At 44.6% G+C, this 17,678-nt stretch overlaps 1 protein-coding gene across 10 annotated transcripts in view; it reads left to right on the top strand.

Moving 5' to 3' along the window:
* ARHGEF4 (Rho guanine nucleotide exchange factor 4) overlaps nt 1-17,678 on the top strand; it is a 212,776-nt gene that overhangs the window by 171,878 nt on the left and 23,220 nt on the right. For all 10 annotated transcript variants that reach the window (XR_008891034.1, XM_056564586.1, XM_056564585.1 and 7 more), the window contains 4 exons: nt 7,901-8,080; nt 11,727-11,918; nt 12,614-12,793; nt 15,526-15,758. Coding sequence is in view for 9 of the 10 variants with exons in the window: in XM_056564586.1 (XP_056420561.1) it covers nt 7,901-8,080; nt 11,727-11,918; nt 12,614-12,793; nt 15,526-15,758 (785 nt within the window). In the remaining variant the exon portion in view is untranslated. The remainder of the gene's footprint in view (nt 1-7,900; nt 8,081-11,726; nt 11,919-12,613; nt 12,794-15,525; nt 15,759-17,678) is intronic.

The following is a 17,678-nucleotide window of genomic DNA, read 5'->3' as shown; positions in this document are numbered from 1 at the left end:
CCCCCCAGATTAACCCCCACCCCCATCCCTTGTGGGAATGTAGTACCCCCCAGATTAACCCCCCCCCCTTGTGGGAAGGTAGTACCCCCCAAGATTAACCCCCCTCTCCCTTGTAGGAAGGTAGTAACCCGCAGATTAACCCCCCCCCCATCCCTTGTAGGAAGGTAGTACCCCCCCAGATTAACCCCCCCCCCCCCCTTTTGTAGGAAGGTAGTACCCCCCCCCCAGATTACCCCCCCCTTGTAGGAAGTTAGTACCCCCCAGATGAACCCCCCCCTCCCTTGTAGGAAGGTAGTACCCCCCAGATTAACCCTCCTCCCTTGGAGGAAGTTAGTACCCCGTGAATTAACCCCCTGCCTTGTAGGAAGGTAGTACCCCCCAGATTAACCCCCCTCCCTTGTAGGAAGGCAGTACCCCCCAGATTAACCCCCCCCCCTCCCTTGTAGGAAGGTAGTACCCCCCAGATTAACCCCCCCTCCCTTGTGGGAAGATAGTACTCCCCAAGATTAACCCCCCCCCTTGTAGGAAGGTAGTACCCCCCAGATTAACCCCCCCCTCCCTTGTAGGAAGGTAGTACCCCCCAGATTAACCCCCCCCCTCCCTTGTAGGAAGGTAGTACCCCCCAAGATTAACCCCCCCCCTTGTAGGAAGGTAGTACCCCCCAGATTACCCCCTCCCCCTTGTAGGAAGGTAGTACCCCGCAGATTAACCCCCCCTCCCTTGAAGGAAGGTAGTACACCCCAGATTAACCCCCCCATCCCTTGTAGGAAGGTAGTACCCCCCAGATTAACCCCACTCCCTTGTAGGAAGGTAGTACCCCCAGATTACCCCCCCCTCCCTTGTAGGAAGGTAGTACCCCAAGATTACCCCCCTCCCTTGTAGGAAGGCAGTACCCCCCAGATTACCCCCCCCCCCTCCCTTGTAGGAAGGTAGTACCCCCCAGATTAACCCCCCTGCCTTGTAGGAAGGCAGTACCCCCCAGATTACCCCCCCTCCCTTGTGGGAAGGTAGCAACCCCCAGATTACCCCCCCCCCCCCTTTTGGGAAGGTAGTACCCCCAAGATTAACCCCCCCCTTGTAGGAAGGTAGTACCCCCCCAGATTAACCCCCACCCCCATCCCTTGTGGGAAGGCAGTACCCCCCAGATTAACCCCCCCCCCCTTGTGGGAAGGTAGTACCCCCCAAGATTAACCCCCCTCTCCCTTGTAGGAAGGTAGTAACCCGCAGATTAACCCCCCCCCATCCCTTGTAGGAAGGTAGTACCCCCCCAGATTAACCCCCCCCCCCTTTTGTAGGAAGGTAGTACCCCCCCCCAGATTACCCCCCCCCTTGTAGAAAGTTAGTACCCCCCAGATGAACCCCCCCCTCCCTTGTTGGAAGGTAGTACCCCCCAGATTAACCCTCCTCCCTTGGAGGAAGTTAGTACCCCGTAAATTAACCCCCTGCCTTGTAGGAAGGTAGTACCCCCCAGATTAACCCCCCTCCCTTGTAGGAAGGCAGTACCCCCCAGATTAACCCCCCCCCTCCCTTGTAGGAAGGTAGTACCCCCCAGATTAACCCCCCCTCCCTTGTGGGAAGATAGTACTCCCCAAGATTAACCCCCCCCCTTGTAGGAAGGTAGTACCCCCCAGATTAACCCCCCCCTCCCTTGTAGGAAGGTAGTACCCCCCAGATTAACCCCCCCCCCCTCCCTTGTGGGAAGGTAGTACTCCCCAAGATTAACCCCCCCCCCCTTGTAGGAAGGTAGTACCCCCCAGATAACCCCCCTCCTTGTAGGAAGGTAGTACCCCGCAGATTAACCCCCCCCCCTCCCTTGTAGGAAGGTAGTACCCCCCCAGATTCACCCCCCCCCATCCCTTGTAGGAAGGTAGTACCCCCCAGATTAATCCCCCTCCCTTGTAGGAAGGTAATACCCCCAGATTACCCCCCCCTCCTTTGTAGGAAGGTAGTACCCCAAGATTAACCCCCCTCCCTTGTAGGAAGGTAGTACCCCCCAGTTTACCCCCCCCCTCCCTTGTAGGAAGGTAGTGCCCCAAGATTAACCCCCCTTCCCTTGTAGGAAGGCAGTACCCCCCAGATTACCCCCCCTCCCTTGTGGGAAGGTAGTACCCCCAAGATTAACCCCCCCTTGTAGGAAGGTAGTACCCCCCAGATTAACCCCCCCATCCCTTGTGGGAAGGTAGTACCCCCCAGATTAACCCCCCCTTGTGGGAAGGTTGTACCCCCCAAGATTAACCCCCCCCCCTTGTAGGAAGGTAGTACCCCCCCATAATAACCCCCCCTCCCTTGTAGGAAGGTAGTACCCCGCAGATTAACCCCCCCTCCCTTGTAGGAAGGTAGTAACCTGCAGATTAACCCCCCCCCATCCCTTGTAGGAAGGTAGTACCCCCCAGATTACCCCCCATTGTAAGAAGGTAGCACCCCCCAGATTCCCCCCCCTCCCTTGTAGGAAGGTAGTACCCCCCAGATTAACCCCCCTCCCTTGGAGGAAATTAGTACCCCGTAGATTAACCCCCTCCCTTGTAGGAAGGTAGTACCCCCCAGATTAACCCCCTCCTCCCTCCAGACCCAGGCACGTAGTTTAGAACATTGCATTTACTCACTGTCACTATCGCAGCACTAAACGCCACGCGCGGTAATCCTGTGACGAGGCTGTGAGTTCGCGCACCGCGCACCATCACGTGACACGTCACGCTCTAGGGCCGGTGTAAGGATGCCGGCCCTTGAATTGTGGGACTCAGCGCGGTGAAGTCATGACGGTGACGCGCGAAATTACGCATCCTGGACTGATTGAGTGAAGGTGAGCCGGAGCAGGGCACAAAAAGGAGCCGGAGGCAGGGACTTCAGTCTTTGTTTCCTGCTCCAGGCAGGGTCTCGCACTGCTGGCCCGTCAGGCCGACAGGGTGAGCTGCCAGCAGAACAGTATAGCGCAGGAGGACAGGCAGAGACCGGCAATTGCTTGGTTTGCCTGTCCTCTTGCGAGGGGGCTGATTAGGAGGCCGGATGAAGGCCGGATGAAGCGCATTCCTATGCGTGAAAACGCCGGCAGTCGCCTCTGAATGCCCCATGCTGTCTTAAAGTCCTTACCGGAGAAGCAGTCTGAGCATAGTTCCCCCACATTAGGTAGACAGCATAGTTTCCCCACATTAGGTAGACAGCATAGTACCCTTACATTAGGTAGACAGCATAGTTCCCTCACATTAGGTATGCAGCAGTATTCCCCCACATTAGGTAGACAGCATAGTACCCCCACATTAGGTAGCCAGCATAGTACCCCCACATTAGGTAGACAGCATAGTACCCCTACATTAGGTAGACAGCATAGTTCCCCCATATTAGGTAGACAGCATAGTACCCCCACATTAGGTAGACAGCATAGTTCCCCCACATTAGGTATGCTGCAGTATTCCCCCTCATTAGGTAGACAGCATATTTCCCCCACATTAGGTAGACAGCATAGTACCCCTACATTAGGTAGACAGTATAGTACCCCTACATTAGGTAGACAGCATAGTTCACTCACATTAGGTATGCAGCAGTATTCCCCCACATTATGCAGACAGCATAGTACCCCCACATTAGGTAGACAGCATAGTACCCCCACATTAGGTCAGCATAGTTCCCCCACATTAAGTATGCAGCAGTATTCCCCCACATTATGTAGACAGCATAGTACCCCCACATTAGGTAGACAGCATAGTACCCCCACATTAGGTAGACAGCATAGTACCCCTACATAAGGTAGACAGCATAGTTCCCTCACATTAGGTATGCTGCAGTGTTCCCCCATATTAGGTAGACAGCATAGTTCCCCCACATTAGGTAAACAGCATAGTTCCCCCACATTAGGTAGACAGCATAGTACCCCCACATTAGGTAGACAGCATAGTTCCCCCACATTAGGTATGCAGCAGTATTCCTCCACAATCGGTAGACAGCATAGTTTCCCCACATAAGGTAGACAGCACGCTCCCCCCCCAAGACACCTCTGGTGTAGCACATTGTGAAAAATTCCAGTAGAATAATCAAATATACCAATTGCCACAGAATGCGAAAGCACTAAAGAAGTTTGCATCATTTAAAACTACAGCTCCCAGAATGACTTAAAGGAGTACTCCACTAGAAAACATTTTCTTTTAAATCAACTGGTGCCAGAAAGTTAAACAGATTTGTAAATGACTTCTATTTAAAAATCTTAATCCTTCCAGTACTTATCAGCTTCTGTATGCTCCACAGGAAGTTCTTTTCTTTTTGAATTTACTTTCTTTCTGACCACAGTGCTCTCTGCTGGCACCTCTGTCCATATCAGGAACTGTCCGAAGCAGATTAGGTTTGCTATAGGGATTTGCTCCCACTATGGACAGCTCCTAAAATGGACAGAGGTGTCAGCAGAGAGCACTGTGGTGAGACAGAAAAGATATTCAAAAATAAAAGAACTTCCTGTGGAGCATACAGCATCTGATAAGTACTGGAAGGATTCAATTTTTTTTTAAATCTGTTTAACTTTCTGGCACCAGTTGATTTTTTTAGAAATCTGTTTAACTTTCTGGCACCAGTTGATAAAATTTTATTTTTTTTGCCAGTGGAATACCCCTTAAAGCAGTGGTAAGTTTATGCTGGGAGTTGTAGTTTCACTCATCATAACTGCAGTACTTACCAGTGACTACAGCTCTAATAGGACATAGTGAGGAGAATACACAATAATATCAGTGACAACAGGTGACTTCTTCTCTATAGTCTTTCCTTATCTAATTCAGATGGTATATACCGCCAGGACTTGTTCCAGCTAAATCTTCTCTCTGCAGAAATTGACGCCCAGATGGCTCCTCACTATGTCAGTGGACTCTGATCCTCTATATAAAAACAATAATTATTATAAACCTGCCAGACACTGTGTCCTCTGAATAAAATACTACCACACACTGTACCCTCTGAATATACTACCACACACTGTACATTCTTAATATACAACCACACACTGTACCCTCTGAGTATACTACCACACACTGTACATTCTGAATATACTACCACACACTGTACCCTCTGAATATACTACCACACACTGTACATTCTGAATATACTACCACACACTGTACATTCTGATTTTACTACCACACACTGCACTCTCTGAATATAAACCTGCCACACACCATAACCTCTAACTACAATACTACCATACACTGCCCTTTCTGATGGATGATGGCCACCCCTGGCAGTAGCACCCCATCATCCTCCTGGCAGTAGCACCCCAATCATCCCCCCCCCCCTCCCCAGCAGTAGAACCCACAGCAGAAGATCCTTCTGGTGGATGATTGGGGTGCTACTGCCAGGAGGATGATCCTGCTGGTGGATGATGGGGGAGGTACTTCCAGGGGGGGCAGTAGCACCCTCATCATCCACCAGCAACATCATTAATCAGAAAGAGCTGTGTATGGGTGTATGGTAGTATTGTATTTAGAGGATATGGTGTGTGGCAGGTTTATATTCAGAGTGCAGTGTGTGGTAGTATATTCAGAATGTACAGTGTGTGGTAGTATATTCAGTGGGGACAGTGTGTGTGGTAGTATTATATTCAGAGGATACAGTGTCTGGCAGGTTTATAATAATAATATTATAAACCTGCTGCTTTGGGCCCCCATTCCGGAAGCCGTTACAGGTGGGTGCTGCATGGTAGAATGCGGGGGTCCCCAGCGGCGGGACCCCCACGATCAGACATCTTATCCCCTATCCTTTGGATAGGGGATAAGATGTCTAGGGGTGGAGTACCCCTTTAAATGGGCAGAAAAATCTGCAGCAATCATTGACAAGTCAATTCTTTCTGTGGAGGCTAGATGTTTCTGCCACGGAAATTCAGCCGTGATCGCAGTGCAGCAGAATTCCTATCAGAATTTTTCCGCCAGTTTTCGTTTGAAAATTTCTCCATTTGAAAAAAAGCCTAAGAAGGAGGAGAAGAAATAGCTACCTTTAGTACCATTCCATTGTGAAGCCCAGCTAGGGAGGATCTAACAAAAATGATTTCCTGCTGCACATACTGTACCTTTCCTTGACTGCAGCATTCTATATGCTAGCAAACATTTTCTATTGACTTACATAAAAAAAACTGCATTCCAAAAACATAAATCCAACGTAAGCATCCTTACATAATCCAAAGGGAAAATATTTAGGCATAAATCCATCATCACAATGCTACATAAATTAGTTACGCTTGACATTTTTTTATTTTTTGGCATATACAACTGGTGTTTGGTCAAACGTGGTGTGAACAGAGCCCAAGAAACACAGTTGGCTCTTTGTGTGCTTAAATGGTTAAGAAGGAAGAAAGAAATGGTCCAGCACTGCTCAACTAAGGTATGCGGCGACTGGTGTGGCATAGGTAGCTCTGGAGTTCCTGATATGTAGCGTTAGGTGCACAATCCAATAGTGTATATGGATATCAGCAGAAAGAAAGACACGGACTGCACTCACCATCCAACTGCGTTTATTCCATGTGACCAGACATGACAGGCTTAGGTGGGGATGGAGGCGGGGGTCTGGTCACATGGAATAAACGCCGTTGGATGGTGAGTGCAGTCCGTGCCTTCTGCTGATATCTTTGTGTGCTTATTTTATTATTATTCATCATGAGATGAAAAAGGGTAATTTGAGCAATATCTTTCATTTTGGAATGGACTTTGACCACTGGAGGTGAGACCCAGACATCCCAGAATTCTAGATGGTGAGGTCCAAGGAGGAAAGGATTGAGAATATGGCGGCAGCAGCACTCCCCTGAGAGCAGTCTATTGTTGTGAGAACTAAAGGATTATTCCCCCTACCATTATCTCAATGAGGTCACCATACGCACTAGTTGGTCAGACACATGTCTAACATGTATGGAGTCCATAAGCCTGTTTGTTTGTGGCAGAGTCTAGAGAGATAGCTGTTGCCCAAACCAGCATGTGACGACTACTATCTCATGTGTATGGCCACCCTAACAATGTACCTTATCATACAGTTATATATTGTTATGATCATCATCATTCCTATTTTATAATATGTTCCCTTCCTGACAAGGTCATCTTCCTGACATTAAGATGGTGTATGCACTGGAGAAGTTCTAGTAACTCGAATACTAGGGATTGACCGATATCGATTTTTTTAGGGCCGATACCGATAATCTGTGGACTTTAAGGCCGATAGCTTATACCGATATTCTGGTATAAATTATCGGCTATTTCAGCACACACACCCCGCCGCCGCCGCTGTCCCATTGCCTCCCCCATCCCCGGTTTTATAATTACCTGTTCCCGGGTCCCGGGGTCCGCGCTACTTCTGGCTCAAGCGGTGTCCTGAGCTGTCACTGTGCGCACTTATGGTGACGTCGCGTTGAGGACGTCACATGTCATTGTGCAGAGCGTAACGCAGGACGCCACAGGAGCCAGAAGTAGCGCAGGCCCCGGGAACAGGTAATTATAAAACAGGAAATGGGGGAGGCAATGGGGCAGCGGTGGCGGTCTCTGGCCGGGGCGGTGGGGGGTGCGGTGCAGGGGGCATTATCGGATTATCGGCAAGGTAATGCCGATACCGATAACATCCAAAATCGTGAATATCGGCCGATAATATCGGCCAAATCAATAATCGGTCGATCCCTATCGAATACCGTGTATGATCCACATTATGTTTCTAGACACAGAGGTTCTTAGACAGTATTAGACAATATTCCGCACATGGTTCTCACACAGTATGCAGTCACCAACTATACATATATATCTACACCCCTTACAACAAGACCATAACTTACTTACTATAATACATTTCAAAAGTTTCCGGAGCATACTGGTACATAAAGGAACAGCTGCATCTTACACATTGTGATGTATGTAAAAATACAACTTCTACATTGAGTGAATCTATTTCTCCACAGCTCATAAGCGATGGCAGTGTGGTGTATGCAGAAGCTCTCTGGGACCATGTCACCATGGACGATCAAGAACTGGGCTTCAAGGCTGGCAGTGTCATAGAAGTTATGGATGCCACCAATAAAGAATGGTGGTGGGGGCGCATCGTGGACAGTGAAGGATGGTTTCCAGCAAGTTTCGTAAGAGTGAGTATCAAGTCCTATTGAATAAAAGGTTCAGTGTCCTGGGCGCTTTTATTCTTCACCACCAATATATGACACTAAGCAGCTCCCGGTATAATACATCCAGCAGGTGGTAGCTTGGAGCAAGGAGCAGACAACAGTCAATCCAACCAGAAGTACCTACTCCACACTGTTATGTTTAATATGACCTTAGGTGAAAGAAGAAGGGTACAAGTGGACAACTAAGAATACAAACACAATAATGGATGGATGTGTGGTGCATCCACTATTGAAAAAAATGAGTAACTTGATTGTTGCCAACAATTTTATCTATTATAGCCTCCATCTTCCAGGAAATCATCTGTAATTTGAAATGCTACCTACTGTGAAAATAGGTTGTCTTGGTGACCTCTTTGACTAACTGTAATGATATAGGAGGGTCGCTAGGCTGCAGACCTAGTCTTTATGCTATTAAGCCCCCTTCTCAGGGTCCTAATAATGTCTCATACTCAATTGCCCCCATGTCTTAAAAGGGGTACTCCGCCCCTTATCTTATCCTCTATCTTATCCTCTATCTAAAGGATAGGGGATAAGATGTCTGATTGCGGGGGTCCTGCGGCTGCAGAATCTCTCCTGCAGCACCCACTTATCATCAGCTGCACGATTCACAATACAGGGGCCGGAGTATCGTGACGTCACGTCCCCGCCCCTCATGATGACACGCCCCATCCCATCAATGCAAGCCTATGGGTGATGGTCGCCATGAGGGGCGGGGCCGTGACGTCACAATACTCCGGCCCCTGTATCGTGAGTCATCAGCACAAAGCGATCTTCGCTCTGTGCACCTGATGACAAGTGGGTGCTGCAGGAGAGATTGCGGGGGTCCCCAGCGGCAGGACCCCCGTGATAAGGCATCTTATCCCTTTTACTTTGGATAGGGGATAAGATGTCTAGGGGCCGAGTACCCCTTTAAGTAAAGCAGGATGGGGAGACCACCAATATTCACACAAAAAGGTACATACAAGCTATCAGGTCAGAAATAATGAGTAGGGGTCTTTTTACACGGCAGAATTGTGGAATTTTGCCTCAAATTAAAATGTGGAATTCCGCAAGCAGAAATTCAGAAGTTTGAATGGGAGTGCGGAATCCCATAGAAGTCTATGGGCTTTAATTTGAGGCAGAATCCTGCAAGCAGAAAGTCAGCCGTGTGAATAGACCCTTAACTACTCACTAGGATTTTTGTAGCAGAATGGGAGTAGTAGTTCGTATAAGACAATTGAGCAGCCATTTACAAAGGGATGCTGCAGCAGACATAAGCAGGGACTTTCTGGATGAGTAAGCAAATATTCCCTTGGGAAGATGGTAAATGATTAATGCAAGTCACAAACAGGCAGGACCACATATGGTATCCAACACAACTATAAAGAAAACACACAGAAAAGACACAGACTAATGTTATCTAAGAGCAGAACAACAGGAACAAACTAGGTGCTGGCTAAACGTACAAACAGAACTGAGAGCTCTGAGACACTAAACTCAACACCACCAGCAGGTGCTCAGTGTATAATGGCTCCTTAAAACACCTTTAAAAGGGACAAGCCATCCCAAAAACCATATAGAACTGAATAGTCAAAAAACAGTATGACCAGCGCTGGGAGAATTGCTCTGTATTTATTAGGAAAGTGCAGGATACATAAAATCCGGTCACAGAAAAAAGTTACATGTTTCAAGCGCTCTCCTAATAAATATGGAGATTTCTGTAGAGCGATTCTTCCTGCTGTTTTTCTACTAAACTGCCCTGGATGTTGGACTGCACTTGTCTGTGTGCTACAGATGTCCATCCGCCATGTGTAACAACAGCTTCTCTGTATGTTTAAAGGGATACTTCAGTGGAAAACATTTTTTTTTTCTCAAATGAACTGGTGACAGAAAGTTAAACAGATTTGTAAATTATTTCTATTAAAAAATCTTTACCCTTCCAGTACTTTTTAGCAGCTTTATGCTACAGAGGAAATTCTTTTCTTTTAGAATTTCTTTTTTGTCTTGTCCACAGTGCTCTCTGCTGACACCTCTGTCCGTGTCAGGAACTGTCCAGAGCAGCATAGGTTTGCAATGGGGATTTTCTCCTGCTCTGGACAGTTCCTGACATGGGCATCAGGTGTCAGCAGAGAGCACTGTGGACAAGACAAAAAAGAAATTCAAAAAGAAAAGAATTTCCTCTGTAGCATACAGCTGCTAAAAAATACTGGAAGGGTAAAGATTTTTTAATAGAAGTAATTTACAAATCTGTTTAACTTTCAGGCACCAGTTAATTAAAAAAAAAGTGAATGTGTAATATATGTATAATGCATTACTATGCATAGGGTGAACCCCATGTACTATCCCCATAAATTACTATAATCAGTATCCTACTATGGTTCCTGGACTCCGATATCATGTTAAAGACTAAGCTGAACACGGAATCCTCTGGTCTTCTGGTGCGTTATAAGTGGTACCCCAGAGGAGTATACAGATAAAAGCTATAAAGATTTATAAATTAATGCTATTTGAAAATCTTAATCCTTTCAGTACTTATCCGGTGCTGTATACTATAGAGGAAGTTGTGTAGTTCTTTCCATTTTGACCACAGTGCTCTCAGCTGCCACCTCTGTCCATGTCAGGAACTGTCCAGAGCAGGAGCAAATCTCTTCTACTCTGGACAGTTCCTGGCACGGACAGAGGTGGCAGCAGAGAGCACTGTGGTCAGACTGGAAAGAACTACACAACGTCTTCTGTAGTATACAGCAGCAGAAAAGTAAGATTTTTAAATAGAGGTCATTTTTCTGTTAAACCTTCTGGCACCAGTACCACTTTAATAGTGATCCAGGTTTTCCGCCGTTTATATATTTATACGTGACTCATCGATAATGTACACAGCTGATCCACATCCATCAGTCCATTAGCCATGTTCTGTTTCACAACCATATATTTAAAGGGGTATTTCAGGAAAACACTTTTTTATATATATCAACTGGCTCCAGAAAGTTAAACAGATTTGTAAATTACTTCTATTAAAAAATCTAAATCCTTTCAGTACTTATGAGCTTCTGGAGTTAAGGTTGTTCTTTTCTATCTAAGTGCTCTCTGATGAGACGTGTCTCTGGAACCGCCCAGTTTAGAAGAGGTTTGCTATGGGGATTTACTTCTAAACTGGGCGGTTCCCGAGACACGTGTCATCAGAGAGCACTTAGACAGAAAAGAACAACCTTAACTTCAGAAGCTCATAAGTACTGAAAGGATTAAGATTTTTAAATAGAAGTAATTTACAAATCTGTTTAACTTTGTGGAGCCAGTTGATATATATATATATATATATATATATATATATTAAAAAAAAAGGTTTTCCTGGATAACCCCTTTAATTCTTTATATGTGGTCATACTTTAGAAGTCGACCTAATTTTCCCTCCTGTGTCCAATGTGAAAGCAATAAAGCAAACTCTGGTATAACACCCCCTCTAGTGACCAGTTGTCTCATTGTCTTTAGGGGTGGTATACTACATTGCTAATTGTATCTCTACATAGTAACGCATAGAAATAATGATATAAAATGATGGCATGTCGTTGATATTTATGGCAATCCGGCTATATTTCACCGGAATGCATTTATTACCATACTCTTATCCACGCAGCTCCGTGTGAACCAGGACGAGCCCTTAGAAGACTACACCGGTAGGCCTGGAGACAAAGACCTTGATGCCAAGAATCTCTTGAGGCGTCACGGTTTCGGGCAAACTAACAAGGATCAAATGAGGACCAACGTCATCAATGAGATCTTAAATACAGAGAAGGATTACATCAAACATCTAAAGGATATATGTGAGGTATATAAATTCTACAGACAAAACGTCTTTAGAAGTTTTGGAGGAAAAATAATATAATATGTTTAGGACTTTCTTGCAGAAAAAGCAAAGACTCCATTATCTGATAAATATCGATCCACAATGATGAATCAAGTCACTAAATATTTACTTGCAATACCAATTTCCACCACTGAATAAAACAAAAACTCTCCATAGACACTAATGCTATAGCGCCCCCTTCGCTACTCTGAGGAATGTTCCTAGTTGATATATGAGTTTAGATTTAAACATCAAAAAAAAATTTCTTATTACAGTTATATATTCTTAAAATAGGTGATAAATTTCTACATTACAGGCTTTGTATTATTTGGAGGGCCCTGGCAGTAGCCCTCCTGCTTGCCATCTCATGTGAACTAAATATAGTAAACTATACAAGAAAAGGGGCAATAAAATATTATCTACTCTTGAAAGGAGTGTTTCACAACCCGAGGGCCTCCAGCTGTTGCAAAACTACAACTCCCAGCATGCCCAGACAGCCCACGGCTGTCTGGGCATGCTGGGAGTTGTAGTTTTGCAACAGCTGGAGCCGCACTTGTTCGAAAACACTGACCAAGAGGTCCATATTGCAAATTGACTTACAAATACTGATGCAAAATATTGCCATGTGAAACCAACCTTACTAAACTATGGTTTCCCTACCGATTATTCCTCTTAAGGGATACATCAAGCAATGTCGTAAAAGGGCCGACATGTTCACAGAGGAACAGCTTTGGACAATTTTCGGCAACATCGAAGACATCTACAAATTTCAGAAGAAATTCCTGAAAACGTTAGAAAAGAGGATCATCAAAGACGCTCCCCATCTGAGCGAGATCGGCGCCTGCTTCCTTCAATATGTAAGTTGTCAATAATGACCATCAAGGTAGGATTTGTCCTTTTACCAGTAGCTTGGGTTGATAATAGAATGTTGTCTTCTATGGGTTAAAGAGTACCTGCTGTCATCAAACCATATTTTCTAAACTAACTCAGATTATATTCCCTAACTACTCCTAACACCCCTCCTGCCATTAAACATTTTTTCCAAGCTTTAAAAAGCTCTGTATCATACCTTTCCCCTTGCTCACATTGTGTGAGCTCCCGGCAGGAGAAAGTGGGCGTTCCCCAGCAGACATGACATCACTGAAGCCTGCGAGTGCTGTGCCATGCCATGCCCCACACGCACTTCCTGAGTTTGGTCTCCTGCCAGGCCAGGAGGAGACCAGATTAACTGTTTGACTTGTGCAGGAACAGAACAGAGCCACCTAGTGGCTGTTTTTTCAATCACATTAAAAACATATAAAGGTTGAGAATTTTAACAGCAAGTAAATAGCAAAGTGTCTTATAATTACATAAGGAACAATATATTAAAAGTTTAGTTTGGTGACAGGTGCTCTTTAACCCCTTAAGGACGCAGGACGTAAATGTACGTCCTGGTGAGGTGGTACTTAACGCACCAGGACGTACATTTACGTCCTAAGCATAACTGCGGGCATCGGAGCGATGCCCATGTCATGCGCGGCTGATCCCGGCTGCTAATCGCAGCCAGGGACCCGCCGGCAATGGCCGACGCCCGCGATCTCGCAGGCGTTCCGCCATTAACCCCTCAGGTGCCGGGATCAATACAGATCCCGGCATCTGCGGGAGTTCGCGATTTAAATGAACGATCGGATCGCCCGCAGCGCTGCTGCGGGGATCCGATCATTCATAACGCCGCACGGAGGTCCTCTCACCTTCCTCCGTGCGGCTCCCGGCGTCTCCTGCTCTGGTCTGTGATCGAGCAGACCAGAGCAGGAGATGACCGAAAACACTGATCTGTTCTATGTCCTATACATAGAACAGATCAGTATTGGCAATCATGGTATTGCTATGAATAGTCCCCTATGGGGACTATTCAAGTGTAAAAAAAAATGTAAAAGTAAAAGTAAAAAAAAAGTGAAAAATCCCCTCCCCCAATAAAAAAGTAAAACGTCCGTTTTTTCCTATTTTACCCCCAAAAAGCGTAAAAAACATTTTTTATAGACATATTTGGTATCGCCGCGTGCGTAAATGTCCGAACTATTAAAATAAAATGTTAATGATCCCGTACGGTGAACGGCGTGAACGAAAAAAAAATAAAAAAAGTCCAAAATTCCTACTTTTTTAATACATTTTATTAAAAAAAAAATTATAAAAAGTGTATTAAAAGTTTTTTATATGCAAATGTGGTATCAAAAAAAAGTACAGATCATGGCGCAAAAAATGAGCCCCCATACCGCCGCTTATACGGAAAAATAAAAAAGTTAGAGGTCATCAAAATAAAGGGATTATAAACGTACTAATTTGGTTAAAAAGTTTGTGATTTTTTTTAAGCGCAACAATAATATAAAAGTATATAATAATGGGTATCATTTTAATCGTATTGACCCTAAGAATAAAGAACACATGTAATTTTTTCCATAAATTGTACGGCGTGAAAACAAAACCTTCCAAAATTAGCAAAATTGCATTTTTCGTTTTAATTTCCCCACAAAAATAGTGTTTTTTGGTTGCGCCATACATTTTATGATATAATGAGTGATGTCATTACAAATGACAACTGGTCGCGCAAAAAACAAGCCCTCATACTAGTCTGTGGATGAAAATATAAAAGAGTTATGATTTTTAGAAGGCGAAGAGGAAAAAATGAAAACGTAAAAATTAAATTGTCTGAGTCCTTAAGGCCAAAATGGGCTGAGTCCTTAAGGGGTTAAAGGAAAACTCCAGCCAAGATTAACCTATCCCTTATCCACAGCAGAGGGGATAAGTAGTTGATTGCGGGGGGGTCCGACCCCTGGAACCTCCGCGATATTCAAAACAGGACCTCAACTCTCTGTGAGATTCGGTAGACGACATGCACTCCATTAATTTCTATGGGAGTGCTGATAATGCCCGTGTGCCGTACTCGGGTCTCTTCGGCACTCCCATAGAGATGAATGGAGTGCGTGCTTTCTACCGTATGTGCTCCTCACTGATCGCACCCCCCGCGATAAGCTACTTATGCCCTCTGCTGTGGATAGGGGATAAGTTCATTTTGGCTGGAGTCCTCCTCTAATGCCCACATATATCATGTGGCGTGATTTAGCACCTCCATAGGGTCATGTTCACATGGGAAAAAGAAGCGTGCTTTCCAACTTCTGCTGACTTAAAAGGGAATGTTAAAAAAACTGTGTTGAAAAGAAACGGCGCTGACCCATCACTTGTGTGACATGGCATTTTTTTTAAACATTCCTATTGAAGTCCATGGGAGTTTTTTTTGCTGCCTTTTCTGACCTTTTTGGGGCTTCTTTTTGTTTAAACATTCCCTAAAGCACTTTATTACGGAAATATAAAGAGTTACTACAGTGACCCACAGTCTTCTATATGTGCTCTATTATGGTTCTGTACATGCATGGAGCCACAGTTTGATCAAGTGCATGAGGCCTATTGTCTGATTCTATGGCTGACATGACTTGTTTAGGGCTTCTATCTTTTTGTAGGCATATATCATATTGCCATACATTTATCACAGCAGCTTCCAATGTCTATGTATTGGTCATATCTTATTTTCCACACTTCTCTTTTTCTCCGCTAGCAAAATGACTTTCAGATCTATTCTGAATACTGCAACAACCACCCAAATGCCTGCACTGAACTCTCCAGACTGAGCAAGGTCAAGAAGTATGGCTACTTCTTTGAGACTTGCCGCCTGGTACAGAAGATGATTGACATCTCTCTTGATGGTTTCCTGCTAACACCAGTTCAGAAAATCTGCAAATATCCTCTGCAGCTTGCCGAGCTGCTGAAATATACCAACCCCCAGCACAGGTAGGAACAAGGTTCTTAATGGAGCTTATGGACCCAAACTCTTGTCCCTTAAATGGTAATTGTCATTTAGAGAGACTTTTGATATGTCACAGAGACCCCAACTATTCACAAGAAAGAGACGCGTAAAGTACATGCTTATCAAGTTTTCTCTGTGTCACAGTACCTGGACGGGTTTGCAAAGCAAGTCGCTATTGTCCATGGCACTTAAGGGGTTAAATGATGGACATTGGAGTGATCAGCACCCACTGTGTATGGAGCAGGCTCAACTTCTGAACTTGGTCTAAAATCCTTAAAGCGTACCTGTCAGATCCCACAAAAAAACATAAATCTTAATAATATATTACTCAGTACCTAAGCCTGACCACTAGGACCAATCTATCTCAGGGGAAGTGGAGTGTCCCTCCTTGTGGTGGTGGAAGGTGATTAGTGTGTCTGCTCATGCAGCCTTGACCATGAGTCTTCTCTTGTCTATGACTCATGGACAAGCTGATGCTGCTGCAGGACTGGTTGGTGTCCCAGTAGGTATGGGGACCCCTAGTGGTGGGATTTTCAGGATGCGTTTTGTTTATTAAATATTCAAAATGTTTGAAACAACCATATTACAAAGGTCTTTAATTTTCATCAGTTACATCATATAAAAAGTTTTTGGATTTGTGCCCATTTAACCACCATGCTGCCATAAAAAGGCGTATCGGCGTTCATTAAGGGGTTAAATTGTTGGTTTACTGTGGATTTAAAGATCGTGAAAATAAATAGGCTCACAAACAATGGCTAAGTGGAATTATATAGTTTACCTAATTCATAAAGACAAATATAAAGCAACAAGATACAAAGGTAAAGCAACAAGATAGCTTACAATCTGACGGCACTGACTGTTTTTCAAAAACCAGAATCGAGAGTAACATAAAGGTCCGAATAAAGTTATATTGCAATATTCCCCGGGCTCCCTGAGGCTTACATGCATTCAGCTTTCATTTCATGAGCTTCATACATCTCTATGGGTTGATGAACAAGATGAACAAAGGAGTAAGGAACGTTAACTTGGTGCCCACCGTACCGGGCACTGTGTGAAAGTAACCGAATAGTCCTTGTGTCTATCATCAAAACTAAATAAGAAAAGCCTGAAATATTATGAGTCACAAATCAAAGTGTCGAATAAACCCCTCCGTACACATTCTACCCCTGGTGACTTTCTTTGAATGGATATTTTTGCACTAGTCATGGTCTCTTTCTCAAAAACATACCGTACTGTCCTGAAAGATTATTTAATTTGTTAAAGCATACAAGTTATTTTGGTCATTATTTTTACCGAAACCAGAGGTGGGTCCATAAAACAGAAAGACGTGCTAATCTTTGCATCATAGTTTCTCTGTGTTGGTTCCACTCCTGGTTTTGGTTAAAATGCTGACCAAAATAAGGAAACAAATGGGGCCCAAAATACTGTCTGTGAACCTAGCCTCACTGTACAATTGCTAAATCTTATTTATACATATATAAATCAGTTAAATCACACTGCAGTAGCCCAAGCATTAAATGGGTACTCCGGTGGAAAACCAATCAACTGGTGCCAGAAAGTTAAATAGATTTGTAAATGACTTCTATTACAAAATCTTAATCCTTCCAGTACTTGTCAGCTGTTGTATGCTCCAGAGGAAGTTCTTTTCTTTTTGAATTTCTTTTCTGTCTGACCACAGTGCTCTCTGCTGACACCTCTGCCCATATCAGGAACTGTCCACAGCAGGATTTGTTCCTGCTCTGGACAGTTCCTGGCATGGACAGAGGTGTCAGCAGAGAGCACTGTGGTCAGACAGAAAATACATTCAAAAAGAAAAGAACTTCCTGTGAAGCATAAAGCAGCTGGTAAGTACTGGAAGGATTAAGATTTTTTAATAGAAGTAATTTACAAATCTGTTTATCTTT

This window comes from Hyla sarda, chromosome 3 (assembly GCF_029499605.1).
Source record: "Hyla sarda isolate aHylSar1 chromosome 3, aHylSar1.hap1, whole genome shotgun sequence".
NCBI classification, from domain to species: Eukaryota; Metazoa; Chordata; class Amphibia; order Anura; family Hylidae; genus Hyla; species Hyla sarda.
Note: the sequence above shows the minus strand (reverse complement) of the source record. Positions and strands in the feature narration are given on the sequence as shown.